The sequence below is a fragment of the Colletotrichum truncatum genome (genome assembly GCF_014235925.2).
Source record: "Colletotrichum truncatum strain CMES1059 chromosome Unknown Contig_0002, whole genome shotgun sequence".
NCBI lineage: Eukaryota > Fungi > Ascomycota > Sordariomycetes > Glomerellales > Glomerellaceae > Colletotrichum > Colletotrichum truncatum.
The window spans coordinates 3,005,196-3,019,747 of NW_027222399.1; the positions used below are offsets into that span (position 1 = coordinate 3,005,196).

Below are 14,552 nucleotides of genomic sequence, written 5' to 3' on the forward strand. Positions count from 1 at the left end.
TCATGATGTTAGGGTGACGATCTTCGGTGAGCGCTTGTCAGCATTTCGCCGAAACTCTCAAGGTGAAGGTCCGGCGATAAGATGGCCGTGGGGAACGTGGGGGTTGGCCAACTGTCTTGGTCTTCGGTGGGAAAGCAGATCTTCTGGCTGAGTCATACACTTCATATGCTGCACAACGCAGTGCATAAGTATTGCACAGACTATCTATGGGGCGGCAGTTGATAAGCCCGATTTGGGCCGACGTCATGGGTCTTTTACGTCAAATTTATCAAACACGGAGCCGGGTGTGAGCGGGGTAAATTTCTCGGTGTACGCAGTCTCCCACCGAGGTGAAGGCGGCTTACCGAAATGCCGGACCCTACTAGTAAAGATTGGAAGCTCCAAGTCAAGATCTCATCTAGATCGACATTACTTAAGAGTATGGACTTTCTGAGATTTTCATTCACGCTGGGACGAGGACCCACATAAGGAGATACTCTTTGGCCAATAGCTAAGACCAAATGGTATCCAACCGGGCTTACGCTTGCCAAACAAGATGGTGGCACCTCCCAATGTGTTGCTCGTGATACTGCTGTTAGTCAAGCACAAGGTCGCCCGTTGTAACCGTAATAAGAAGAGCCCCCAGATTATGCAAGCCGGGAGGTGGATTGCGATTTGCTGGACCGGGTTGACAGAAGTGACAACTTCCAACCTACACTCCCGCAACCCTCCGCTTCTCCTTGCTACGGCTGCCAAGCGACCCACTGGACGGCCACGAACCCTGGGTCGTTGAAGAGTCTCTGAGGCTAACCGCTGCTAGATGAGACGAGGTTCCAGATCTCCAGGCACGAGATCCTGTACCCCGGCTCGGTAAACTGTAGCTTATGTACGGCATCGGGGCGGCGGTCGGGAGGAACCGGAGCTGAAATCTGGGGTAGGTCGGGTCGAACCTCGACGAGGGCGCATCATTCCGGGGCTGATGGCGGCAAACGGGGCCAGCTCAATGCTGGAGGACTACACTTCCCGTCGAACATGCTCCATGTAAGTCGAACACACCCTGGTAACGGTGGACACGTACGAAGACAACACCCGGCCGTGACGACGTTGAAATGCGGACGGACGTATAGTGACATATTGCAAGATACGACACTAACAGCACGGCCTACGCCCTTGGAATGTCAAATTGGTAAGCCGGAGGCGAATGTAAGAATCTGGGGGTCTCATGATCTGACAAAATCTGCTCATCTGATTTTGGAAAGTTTGTACAGGTTTATGAAGGATCTGGCCGAGAAATCTAGCATAGTATGAGAAGTGTCATGTCTAATTTTCCAGGCAAAGCCAGGATGTGCCCAGGGGCTACAGGTCGTACGGTGTTGGCAGTGGTTGAAATGTGACGGTAAAGTCATATCATGCTAAGACGATCGATGTCCAGACCATACAAAATGATCCAATCTTAGCCCTACCGTCTGTCGGGTGCTTAGGCGACGAGTTGACACGCGGCGGTAAACATATAGGCCGCGGCATTGATATTCGCGGGTATCCTCGGTAGGCCTATCGTCAGTCCCGACTTATTCGGAAGTTCAACAACAACATAGGCGAAGCCAGGAGCTTCTGGGACCGATGAAGCCGTGATGCTCCGGCGCATCGGGCGAACCGGGCTAACATGATAGCTCATTGGGTTGGGGGAGTCGAGAGCAGATCTCGGACCCCACCAACAGCCGGAATGGCACCAGCCCTGTTTAGATGGACCGGATTTGCCCTCAAGTGGCAGGCCAAGACCCGAAAAGCAGAATTGGACTGATATGATGTACCTTGTAGGTACACCCGGCCAATGTTCCCGTATCAGTACCCAAATTTGGAATTCAAGACTCCGTAGTTTGGATGGGTAATTTTGTGCGCATCTTTTATTTACCAACGCAAACACCGACCGGTCGTCGGATACATATCAGCAGCGGCCCTTGTTGGAGGGACCGAGAACGGAGTGGTAAACGGCCCTTCTCGACCATCAGCTATCATGAGCTAAAATCAGCCGAGTCGAGGCTGGAAGTGCCTCATGGACCAGGCAACGTGTTTCATTAGCTGGGCTCAGTCAAGCTTGGCGGGTTGAGCGATGGAGCAATGAGTGATTTATGGAGCTATGGATTATTTTTTTTCTCAATGAGCTTGCCTTTTCGCAAAACCCGGTGGCAGGGGTGGCTTAGTGTAGGAGAGAAGTTTGGCGGGACGGGGATAGATGAGGTGTTTGAACCCTGTGGCATGTCGTGTCTTGAATCCAGTTGAGGATGGGCAATAAAAAGAATCGACCCTCATTTGGGAACGGTGAGAGGATCACAGAAGGCGCCAGAGCTTTGGCGTGGGCCGTTGTGCATGGTGGCAGTGGCAGCGACGGGGGTGTCGGACATTGTTGATGTTGACCGGGGGGTAGCTGCGAGTGTGATGTAACGAGGGGCAGGCCAGCAACTTCCAACAGGGGCCAGGGATAAGGTGCCGTAGCTGACTTTTTTTTTCGCTGGAAATCCAGGAAGCTGCCCCTCCTTGCCCCTCCATACCTCACTTCCTGATCCTGTCAATGCTTGCCCGTTCGAGTCGTCGGACCGGTGAAAAAAAAAAAAAAAGAAGTGACACCACTGAACCCTGGTAGTAAAATGAGAGACCGGCTGCAATAGTGCTTGAATTGGGAAGAACAAGTAAGTAATGAGTAGTTCATCATGAGATGTTTGATGGGAAAAGGAGCGAGCACGGACAATACGCGTAGTTGAGGTGTCAAAAATAGTGGTGAGCAAGGGAAGGGCGCCGCCACCATCCGCCATCAAACACCTGGGTTGAGGTTGCTGAGTGGGATGGACAGAGAGCACCACACATCCCACCTTTTGCCTGCTAGTTCCCCATCAGGCCAATTGGCAAGTCGAGTACCCGGAGGAGTATCATAATAACGCCACAACTGGTAAGCAGCCTTTCCGCTTGATGCCCCGCCTGGGCCGTAAAAAGACGCACCTGCTTTGACTGAGTGGATGAGAAAGCACGGCATGGGAAAGTACGAGACAGGCGTTACGGGAGGAGCTGCCTCTTGCCAGAAAGTGTGTGTCACTCATCCGTTCACCACCTGGCGTCGACCGGACAATCACCTCAATTCACCGACTACGAGTCACCGTTGCTACCCCCCATGCGGAGTGCCCGTACCTGGTACCTCCCTAACTTGCGTCAAGTCCGCATTGCACTTCCTGCCTCCTCCTGCTCCTGGCCTGGCCCCTCGGACGGCGTGGGCATTACGTTGGAAGACCACCCCACCATCTTCCCTCAACCAAATTTACTATATCTCCCACGCCCTTCCACCGCCTCCCCTCCATCCCGTCTCTCCTTCTCTCTTTCTTTTGCCATTGAAAATTCTCTTCCACACCTCAATCCATCTCTGATCTCGTCGAATCTTCCGACGTGATACCCATATAAGGTAAGCTCCAGCTCCAAATAGCTTCAGCCAGCTCTATTCCAGCTTGTCGTCATCACATATTGCTCGTCTCGGACAACCCCGCCATTACTGGAAACATCACCCTCTTGTAAACTTCGTCTGAGAAATTTGACTGACATCGCCATCTTTGCAGACACTACCAATACATACCCAAACAGACAAAATGGCTCCCATCAAGGTTGGCATCAACGGATTCGGCCGTATCGGCCGTATCGTCTTCCGCAACGCCGTCGAGCACCCCGATGTCGAGATCGTTGCCGTCAACGACCCCTTCATTGAGACCAAGTACGCTGTATGTATCACCCCACTCTACCCCTCAAAACCTCAGCATGATATCATGCCTTCCAAACACGCCAGCCTTCGACTCTCGTTGGAAAAACAAAACGAGAGTTCGATGTGAGGCAGAAAGTCAATCATTATAAGCTTTTGTTTTAAAGCAATAGATGGCACTGCCCAATTGGCGGATGTGGCCAGGCAAACTACGTCAAGCTCAATGGTTTACTGACTCGCCCTCCGCAGGCCTACATGCTCAAGTACGACTCTACCCACGGCATCTTCAACGGCGAGATCAAGCAGGAGGGCAACGACCTTGTCGTCAACGGCAAGACCATCAAGTTCTACACTGAGCGTGACCCCGCTGCCATCCCCTGGAAGGAGACCGGCGCCGACTACGTCGTTGAGTCCACTGGTGTCTTCACCACCACCGACAAGGCCAAGGCCCATCTTCAGGGCGGTGCCAAGAAGGTCATCATCTCTGCTCCCTCTGCTGATGCCCCCATGTACGTGATGGGTGTCAACGAGAAGTCCTACGACGGCAGCGCCGACGTTATCTCCAACGCTTCTTGCACCACCAACTGCTTGGCTCCCCTCGCCAAGGTCATCAACGACAAGTTCACCATCGTTGAGGGTCTCATGACCACTGTCCACTCCTACACTGCTACCCAGAAGACCGTTGACGGTCCCTCCGCCAAGGACTGGCGTGGTGGCCGTACCGCTGCTCAGAACATCATTCCCAGCAGCACCGGTGCCGCTAAGGCTGTCGGCAAGGTCATCCCTGAGCTCAACGGCAAGCTCACCGGCATGTCCATGCGTGTCCCTACTGCCAACGTCTCCGTTGTTGACCTGACTGCCCGCATTGAGAAGGGTGCCAGCTACGACGAGATCAAGGAGGCCATCAAGGAGGCCGCTAACGGTCCCCTCAAGGGCATTCTCGCCTACACTGAGGACGACGTTGTCTCCACTGACATGATTGGCAACCCCAACTCCTCCATCTTCGATGCCAAGGCCGGTATCTCCCTGAACAACAACTTCGTCAAGCTGGTCTCCTGGTACGACAACGAGTGGGGATACTCCCGCCGTGTCCTCGACCTCCTGGCCCACGTCGCCAAGGTCGATGCCTCCAAATAAATGTGCAGAGCATAGGAGGATGTTGATGAAACGAAGTAGGACCGCAATAGTCCATTAATGAGATGATAAAAAAATCAACGACCATCAAAAACAGTAAAATCGGAAGATGGGCAAGTCTTTCAGCTGGGAGGGCGACGATGACGAAGAGTCTCGTGAAGCCGGGAAGGATTATGGTTGTGTCTTTTCCTAAGAATAAGCTCCCGAAATACATGTCCTTATGACGTCTATGAAATAGATCATGCCTACCCATCATATAAGTTCCTCTAGAGTCGTGCTGTTTGAGAGGTTCATTGTGCTTGCTACTAATGTTCACTACTGTCCAATCTCGCTACGGATGAAAGTGTTACGATCATGCACTTATCAGTCAGACCATGTTTTGGAGAGGCTGCCAGGACTCTGTGTTCCGCAGGTGGGTGGGTGGGTGAGGGGTCGCAAATGCGGGGTCACTCCGCGCGGTGAGGCGAGAGGGAGGCCTTCCTCCGCGGCGTCGGCCAATACATCGAGATCGTCACGACCACGACCACGACATCACTACATCACCAAATTATGATTTTATTTCTTCTTCTGTTTTTCGGACATGTCACCTTATTTTTTTTTTGTTTGAATTCTTTGCATTCATAGCTTTTGAGAGATCTCCTCTAGAGGAGGTCCCCTGTTCTAGCTCCTCCCCCGCCCCCCTTTTTTGTGATGTGTTATTCGCATGGTATGTATGGGAGTAGCTGAGCCAGGCTGATTCAAGAATTGTCTCCTTTTCCTCTCACCTCCTCCGGGAGTCTCTTCCCACTTGGTTTGTTTCTTCTGACCACGCGCGTGACGATGCCACTCAATACACAAGATGGGATATTTCAGAAGACGGACAGAAAATTGTTCTGTTCGTTTATCCCTAGACCTATCGGGAGAGTTCCCAAGAGAGAGAGAGATATGAAAATGAACAAATATGAAAGGGGAAAAAAGAAAAAAGAAAAGTATGGAAAGCAGCGATGAAAACTCAGAGGGGGATATCTTTTATGTACAAAAAGCCATACACGACCCTGGTTTCCTCGTAAAACGCCGAGCTTGAGTGACAAGAGAGAGGGTAAAGGAGATGGAGAGAACCGGCCGAGGTAGTGGTAGACTGACAGATAAAACGACAAAATGGAAAGTAATAAAAGAAATCGTGCGGGCTTTTTTTGTGAGAGAAAAAGTTCCCTGGACTGTGGTAGAGGTCATGTCATACAAAACTGCACACAAACACACTCTCACACATACACACATGCTTCACCTCCTCCACCCACGTATTTTCCCCCCTTGAATTTAATAAACGCCGTCACCACGCTTCCACCACGCCAACCACCAAGATGGAGAGAACGGGAAAGGGAAAAGAGTTCATAATACATGTTCATTAGGAGGGCCCTAATGCCCTGCTTCTTCTTCTTCTTGCTTCGACTGACGTGATGACAACACAAAACATCCAGCTGTACTGTACGTCAGAGTAAAGGGAGGAACCGACTGTCCGTCTTGGTCTCGGTCGGTTCGTCGTCATGCTATGACGTTCCGTTGGCGGCTGATACCGTGACCTCTGCGCGCCACGAAACGTGCTCCTGTTGAGCCCAGCGACGCATGATCCTTAGTGCCGACGAGACGGCTTCCTCCACTGAAGTCCAGGGCCCCATGTTGGTACGCATCGCGCCATCCTCGATCCGCTCGACAAAGTCTGCTGCCGACTTCCACGCGTTGGCGCGACCTCGCTCATGGCCCACGATGGCAACCGCGTGCGGGGTCGGATCGATAGACCAGTAACACTTGATTAGTTCCTCGTGAATCACACCCTGAATTTGCCAAAATAAGGCCTCCAGAGGCCCGCATCTGCGCAGCTCGGGACGCATAATGTTGAGCATCGGCAGTATGCTGCCCCATTGCTTGGGGTCCTGCGCCTTGCTCTCAATCGAGCGGGCGTCGACTACCGCCCTGAAGCCGACCATGAATGCCAAAGCGGTCTCTAGTCCTAGTATGATGCCCAACTTGCCGTCTGAGTCGGTTTTACGATCGAGCAACAAATCACGTTCATGCTTCAACTTCGTACCAAGCTTACTGAATCGAGCGTACCGCTCGCGGAGCGCCTGGATTTTGGCCGGATTGTATGGTTCCCTCATATCGCCTCTTGTTTGCGGCCGGTCTCGGTCTGCTGAAGGCGGTGCTGCGGGAGTTAGGCTGCTGCCATCCCCGGGAGTGTTTACTGAGTTGCTTGATGCTACTCTTGACATGGACGTGGCTGCTTTTGAAGGGGTCGAAGGCGCCACGAGCTTGGAGGAGCTAGTTATGTCCGACGTCCTTGGTCGCTTGACAGCGATTGAGTCGCCGACATTGTCGGAGCTTCCCATAGGACGTTTCCTTGCTTGAGGTGGTGCTGGAGGCTCTATACTCACGGAGCGCTCCTTTTTGATTGTATCCTTTTTTGGTGGCAGAGCCAGCAATCTCTGCACCGTCTTGGAGATTTTCCTGCTGTATTTTAACGTCACCATAAACCTGCGTGGCTTCTCCTTGACTTTGTCCTTGAAGTCTTTTCGGTCTTCGTCCTCTTCTTTGGGGACGACGTGTAGTCTCTTGCTGCTAGTGGGAGAGTCCGGAGGTTGTAGCTTTTGGCTTGACCCTGAACCCTTGGTTGGCGTTTTCTTGATTCGAGCCAGCTCCTCCTCAATCATTGGAGGTAATGTAGGAGAAAGGAGTGCGGGAAGCCGAACGGGAGATCTGTGCCTCTTGGGAGGCGGAGGCGGCTCCGGCTTTAGAGGCTTGTGGGGCCTGTTATGCTCGCCAACATCATCCCGTTTTTTCTTGTCTCTGGGGTGCGAGTCTGAATCGTTGGGTAGGTGTAAAGGCGAAAGCAATGGCGGCACTGCTGTCCTCGACGAATCGGCTTTGCTCCTGCTGCTCGACAGGTTCGGTCTGTTGCCGTTGATAGAATCGCCCCGCGCACGTGACACTGGTGATTTGCTGGTATTCGGGCCCAAGGCAGCTTTCAGGGCGGACCTTCCGTTTGTTAACGATGACGAGGACGCGGCCGACTTGCTGTCCTTCTGCGGCGTCCTATCCTGCGAATGATGTAGCTCCTTTCTTTTCGGGGTATCGTCTCGGGGCGTTCGTGATCGATCGTCAGCAGGGGTGCTAGCTTCGGGTCTCGCTCGTTTCTGGGGTCGCAGCTCGCCGTCCGTATCTGGGGCACGTTTCCGCTTCTCTGGGGTATCATTGTTCTCCTGCGCTGCCTTATACCTTGCCTCAGGCCTACCTGATCTATTTCAAATAGTTAGCGCACATTTCTCGGATCAAAAGTCGGACGTGTCTCGCGATCGCACCTGTCATCGTTGGAAATATCGCGCGGCTTATGCGCTTTTGCATCCCTCAATGCCTCGGGCTCCCGACTCCTGGGTGGTTCAGCCTTCTTTGGCTCACGATCGTATCGACTATCTATCGTCTCCTTCCTAGAGACATCTGTCTTTGGTGTCGTTCCCGAGTCGGTAGGGGATGCAGATGGCTTCTTCTGTTTGTTCTTATAATCACTCAATGACAGCTTGGTGACTGTCTTCTTTTCCATCTTCACGTTCGGTTCTTTGGCGGCGATTGTGTTCGGGGGTTCTTCGCGCATGTCATAATAGGGGCGAGTGAGCAGCATGCCGCGGTCAGCGTCGGACAGCAGCGTCATGTACTGCAAGCGCTGGAATTTGAACTCCTCAAATGCCTTGCTATGGTCCGGCGGGACGCGATAGCGCTGGTCTGGAGATACAGAGAGATGATGCGGTCGGTCGGGCAGGATGCGCTGGGCCAGCAGTTGGACCTTCTTCGCCGCTGCTTCCATGGTTTGGTGGCGTTTGCATGCCGGGGGGCATGGAGAAGAAGGTTTCGCAATATGCGCGGCCGGAAGCGCAGTACGAGGGAACCGGAGGGAGTGATGCGATAGTGGCTATCGTGGCTATCGTGGCTGAATACCGATAGCGAGAGTCGGATTGAGTTGGATAACAAAGGGTCGCGATGGCGGCGGCCAATGCGAGGTCGATCGACGGCTATGACGATGACTCCGAAGGAAGGGGAATGGGCGCCGGAGCAGAGCACAAAGCTCTCTCCGTAGCCCAAGAGGGAGTAAATTCGAATCGCCGGCAATCAGCGCCGACAATTATTGGGGGTGGTTGTTTGATGCCCGGAGGGTGGGTATTTGGGAGGAAATGTCGTGATAGCGTGACGTGGGAATTGGCGGTACCGGGCGACGTATGGGACGAAGCGAGTGCCGACGAAGGGCGGGCGGGATTGATTCAGCAAAATCGGAGAAAACGCGACGAGGCGGTCTGATATCAAATCGAAGGCATCAATACGGGGGAAGCCTGATGCAGTGATGTCTGGTCGCGTCGTGGACTATGTATCGCGGGGGTTTGTGGAGGATGATGGGGGGTCGGGTCTCGTCTGCAGTTCGTCTTGGTTGCAGTTGCGGTTCAGGATGCAGCTCGTCTTCTTTTGGTGGTGGTGGTGGTGATTGTTGTCGTGGCAGTGGTGTATGCAGCGTCCAAACATCAGCCCTTGCAGCAGCAGCAGCTCAGATGACCCGCAGCGCATTTCACAGCGCGGCCTGCTGCTATAATGATGCGATGCGAAGCTCAGCGACGCGGCGGTTGAAGAGTGCAGGTCAATGGACGCGAGGCGAGTTGGTGTGAGTTGTGCAAGCGTGTCCAAGCAGTTGCGCCGGATCTAGACGGGGTAGAGAGGACGGGACGACGTGCCGCAGGTCGATGATACGGGGGGGACAAGGGTCAAGGTATGTGGTATTGAAGGGTCAGGTCGGGTTGGGGAGTGGTAGTGGTGGACGGGAGACGGTGCGGTGCGATGGTGGATTGGGAGGTGGGAAAAAAGGTGGATGCCCAGCCTGACCTGGTCCCAAAAAGTGCAATCCAGTGGCAGTTAGTGCGAAGGTAAAAACGTAAGGTAAGGTCAGGTCAGGTAGAACGAGTGTGAATGATAAGGCGAGGTGAGGTAAGGATGGAAGATGGAAAAGGCGAGACACGCGCTACCATATCACGCAAAGGCCAAGGTTAGGTACGCAGATGATGCGTGAGGGAGACGGGGGCACGTAAGGTAGGTAGGTACGTTGTGTTGTGTAGTGTAGTGCAATGTGTAGCGTGTGGACACTGGACTAAGCTAGGAGGTGTGGAGAGCGTGGTGGGCGCCGGGGAATTGTGTGAGGCGCGTGCTCCTCCCACTCCTGTTTGGAGGCTCCAATTGTACGGCACCTCAGTGATCCCACATTGATTTCCTGGGACCACTAGCTGTTGAGCCCGAGCAGTAAAGTACGAATGGGAGGCTGTTGGGAGTTGCTGACCACCGCGCTATCACAAGATACTTCCTCCTGTGCCTGACAAGTCTACCTAACAACTCCAGCAATCAAAAGGTCATAAGACCTGCGATCTGCGGCGCAAATCTGTGCTGATCCAGTTTCGTATCGTATCTGTATCTGTATATACTATGTATGTACTTCTACCTATATGTGTGTAGCCGTTCTGTCGCATGTGGATGATGGGAGGATGGCAGGATGGGATGTGCTGGGAAAATGTCCGCGGGCTGGCTGGGGGGTTCCAGCCCGTGCCCCTAGGTGCCCTGGTGAGTGGTCCTTTGGGCGGGAGGCCAGGTAGGCCATTTTTGTTTTTGGAGCGGCTTAAGCTGGCGCTGTTTCCTCGGGACGGGCGCCGCAGCGGCAACTTATACTGTTCCAAACGCTAGGACAGCCACCAAACACGCGCACTTTTGTTTCTTCTGTCCAGCCTAAAATGTTCCTGTCCCTACTAATACTTGCTGACTGGACCACCCAGGATCTTTGATTTGGCTACCTGGTTTAACTGCAAACTTGATCAGCACACATCTCAAGCGTTTGAGCAACGGCAGGAGACGTAGAGAGCCTTTTTAAATCTATATACACTCTGGTTAATCTACGCCCAACTGCGCACCCGCATTCTTTGCAATGCCCCTCTATTGCTTCTGTACATGGTAAACAAACATTCAACCAATCACATCACATATAAGACGTCTTGCTACTAGTAGTTGAAATGCTATTTTCCTGTCTACCCTAACCCTGAAGGTAGCCATGAAATATGACTAGGCCGCCATGCCACCCTTTTATCCTACCCAGCTTAGCGAATCTTAATACTTTTGCTCTGAACACTATGGTATCTCAAACATTTCAATGCGCCGCCGTCGTTACCGTTCCGCTGTGAAATCATTGCCGCCCCGCCATCAGTGGCTGCCATTTGCCATGACCACTGGCCCGAACTCGTTTGAGCTGAGCTTCCTCTTCTTGCTGGCCGGCTCTTCGCTTAAACTTGATGACCGCTCAACCTTGACAAGCCTGTGCTCATGTTGATTCACCTGTTGTATGATCGTTTCCATCCTTTGTCCCAGGTGCAGCTCGGTGGGTTGGTACTTGTCAATGTAGTCAATGATTGCCTTAAAGAGGGTTTCCGTTGTCAGGTTGTTCATTTTTGAGTCGAGGCAAATGTAATGGTGTTGCAGAAGGTCCATCCTTTTCTCCATCTTATCTTCAACTGCCTTAATGTTCTGGGCGAGGTCCATCAGCTGCATACTTAGCTTCGACATTTGGGCTTCGGCCTCCGCAATTCGGCCAGTCTGCGCAGTCTGATTGTCGTTCATAAGTTTAATCGACCCAGATATGGTCTTCAAACTCTGCTCACTCATTGCTATCTGAGTTTTCAGCGCTTCAATTACGGCGCTTGTTGTTTCCATGGATGAAGTGTGCTTTTTCTCGAGAGCATCTGCGTGCTCCTCCCAAGAGAGCTTCGCTGCCCCTTGTGAATACTGCTTTGATGTGTCTTCAAGGGTTTTAATTCGCTCGTCGTGCTCTTCCCATTTTGTCTCCAGAGGGAGGATCCTTGACTCAGCGGCCGAGGCAGCTGCGTTGCTTTTCTGTAAAGCAATATCATTCTGCAATATCTTCACCTGCTCTTCAAGGGTGCTAGACCGTTTTTTAAGTTCATTGACCCAGCCACCGAACGTTGTAATAAAGCCATTATTCAAGTCCTTCAGCTTCGTTTTTGTAACAAAGGTGTCGCCTGTTAAGAGTGACTGCACGGTAGACTGCAGCTGTTCCATATTAGATCTTAGTCGCTCCATTTCAGAATGCAGCTGTTCCACGCCCGACTTGGCTTGCTCCATAGCTAATGAGGGCTGCTGGTTATCTCTTCGAGTCTTGTCTAATGCTGACTGAAGCTGCTCTTGGACAGACCGGATTTGAGCCGAGTCGCATTCAAGTTTCTCTGTACGGGACCGGAGCTGCTCTGTATCTGACTTAAGCTGGTCTGCACGTTTCGCACAGCACTCTTCATCCGCCCTGGGCACCTTAGTACGGGATTCAAGTTGCCGTAGATCTGATTGAAGCTGGGCTGTGTCTGTTCGTATGGCAAGAACATCAGCTATCACCTTCTTCACGTTCTGCTCGAAGCGGGGCAGCTTCGTCACGATCGCGTCGCAGCTTTCGCCGATAAGCTCAACATCCATCTCTCCGAGCTTTGCATCATGCTTTTCAACTTCACCCCTCAAGTCAGCAATTGCGCTGACACACTCCTCCTTGAAGGCTTTGATCTCTTCCACATATTGGGCTTGAACAGTAGCTCCAAGCGTTGTTTCCTTTGGCATAGCTTCTGGCACAGCTTTTGGCTTCTCGTCATGCAGACGCTTAAGTGAGCTTCCGTGATCATCAACCACGGAATGAAGAGACTGGCTCTTTGTCTCTAACTCGAGAAGTCTAGCTCTCAGAGATTCATTTTCCATGCCCAACGCCTTACGCTGGGCTATTTCAGTCCGAAGCCCATTATGCAATTCATCTATGCGTTTTTCCTGTCTCTCAGCATCTTCCTTACGCTGTTTTTCCAGCTGGTCCAGGCGAGAGACAAGCTGAGCCTCAAGGCCGTCTGATACACCAGACGTTGTCACGCGGCTATCCTTGTTCTGTTGTAATTCGGCAAAGACCTGGAGTAGAGTGAAAGCAAGGTCTTCAGTTGATTTGAGACTTTTCTTGTCTGCTGTCTCTTCCTCCTTGCGCAATGCAGCTAAATCATCTTGGTCTTTCTTCTCTGACCTGCGGTGCGCTTCTTTCAAGGAAGGGAATTCAAGATATTTGTGTTGCGACATCTTGTTATTGTTCTCCCTTTCCTTTTTTCGAGTCTCCACTACTTCTTTTCGCAACTGTATTGCTACATGATCGTAGCTTCGTTTCGAGACGACTCGCAGGGCTTCAGTGATCTTGCCAACATGGACGGTTTCATATGTTGGCTTGGAATTCGTGGAGTTCGACGGCTGTCCTCGAGGAGCTATTGCCATAGTTAGTCCCAGCACACAGACTTTTTTGTTTCTTTATTCAAACAGTTTGAAGTTTCTTACAAGAATTTGGGCGGTTGTCAAGCCGTGAATCTGAGCCGGCTGAGTTGATATGTAAAGGGGAAGAATAGCGTTTCTGCGAAGGACGAGTGTCTCGCGGGCCAGAAGGCGGTTTATCATAATGATCTGACATAGCTCGGTCTCCATCTCGGTCTGGTAATCTACGTTCGCGAGACCTTGAACGCTCACGATCACGGCCACGCCGGTCGTAGTGACTGTGCGACTCACGATCGAGGCGTCGATCGCGGTCGCGGTAATTCTCTGAGCGCCTATATGTCGACATGTTGTCGCAAGAGGAAGGCATTCTGACCTAGGAAAGGACCGTGCTGGTTGCTGTGTCTCATAGAGGTTGCGTAGATGAAAGACTCTAGTAAAAGGATAAGGCGAATACAAGAGGGGTTTTTCTTTTATTTACGAGTGTTTTCGGAGTTTCGTCCCAACTGCTGACAGATCCTGTGGGTGGCAGGCCTCGCCGGCCCGTCACGTGGGCTGACGGCCGCCACCACTGGTCTTAGCCAGCCTCCACAGCCCTCTAGCCAGTTAGTTAGTTCTTCCAACCAACAACACCACTTTTCCCATTCTGAGCGTTCTGTGCTGGTTTCGCCCACAGATCCCCTGTTGTCAATCGCGAGGGCTTCCACGGCAAATTCTGAGTGAGTGCGTCTTTTCGTGCTTCAACACTTTCTTATGGTGTGGATTAAGCTTGAATAGTTGTCGCGTCTTGCACCTTACCCCACGCGAGGGGTGCGCCTGCACCGCACACACTGATCACTCCAACTGCGTTTATGGGTGGGTTGGGGTGTGGTGTGGTCAAGTCGCCACCCAGATCTGAGGAAGAATGTATGATCCTCGGGTCCAGGTTAGGTTGGCAAATAAAGGAATGAAAAGTCAAAGTCTAGTGGCCGTGGGTTTTCAGGGGCGGGGGGAAGAGCCCTCGAGATTTTTGCAGCTGCAACGTCTTGTCAGAAGTAATAAAGACCGTTTGCTGGCGCTGGCTTGTTATAGGTCTGGGCCCAAACACGCAAACACCCAGAACGCAAGGGTCCGTTTTATTAGGCGACGGATCTCATTTTAGCACGTTGAGCTTTTTGCGCAACCAACCAACTGAATAAAGCGTTGGTGGTGGGGTCGTTGTCTATTTGCTGGGAAGCTCAAACGTGGAAGGCGCCAGTGACATACATGATTACTATGTCGCCATGGAATGTTTGCCCAGTGGTCGCTGGTCGAGGCATGTTTGCTTTTCCCGGGGAGCAGCTCCGTCCAACGAAATTCAAGGCAATAGGGAGAGAAGTGGATA

At 52.2% G+C, this 14,552-nt stretch overlaps 3 protein-coding genes across 3 annotated transcripts; 1 reads left to right on the forward strand and 2 right to left on the reverse strand.

Moving 5' to 3' along the window:
• Positions 1–3,608: 3,608 nt before the first annotated feature.
• CTRU02_203750 (glyceraldehyde-3-phosphate dehydrogenase) lies at positions 3,609–4,852 on the forward strand (the record flags this gene model as incomplete). The annotated part of the gene is made up of 2 exons (XM_036722324.1): positions 3,609–3,737; positions 3,965–4,852. The coding sequence occupies 2 exons, from the start codon at positions 3,609–3,611 to the stop codon at positions 4,850–4,852; spliced, it is 1,017 nt and encodes a 338-aa protein (XP_036585930.1).
• Positions 4,853–6,375: 1,523 nt separating this feature from the next.
• CTRU02_203751 (uncharacterized protein) lies at positions 6,376–8,681 on the reverse strand (the record flags this gene model as incomplete). Its single annotated transcript, XM_036722325.1, has 2 exons — positions 6,376–8,119; positions 8,182–8,681. The coding sequence occupies 2 exons, from the start codon at positions 8,679–8,681 to the stop codon at positions 6,376–6,378; spliced, it is 2,244 nt and encodes a 747-aa protein (XP_036585931.1).
• Positions 8,682–11,098: 2,417 nt separating this feature from the next.
• Positions 11,099–13,559, reverse strand: CTRU02_203752 (uncharacterized protein; the record flags this gene model as incomplete). The annotated part of the gene is made up of 2 exons (XM_036722326.1): positions 11,099–13,188; positions 13,259–13,559. The coding sequence occupies 2 exons, from the start codon at positions 13,557–13,559 to the stop codon at positions 11,099–11,101; spliced, it is 2,391 nt and encodes a 796-aa protein (XP_036585932.1).
• Positions 13,560–14,552: the final 993 nt, after the last annotated feature.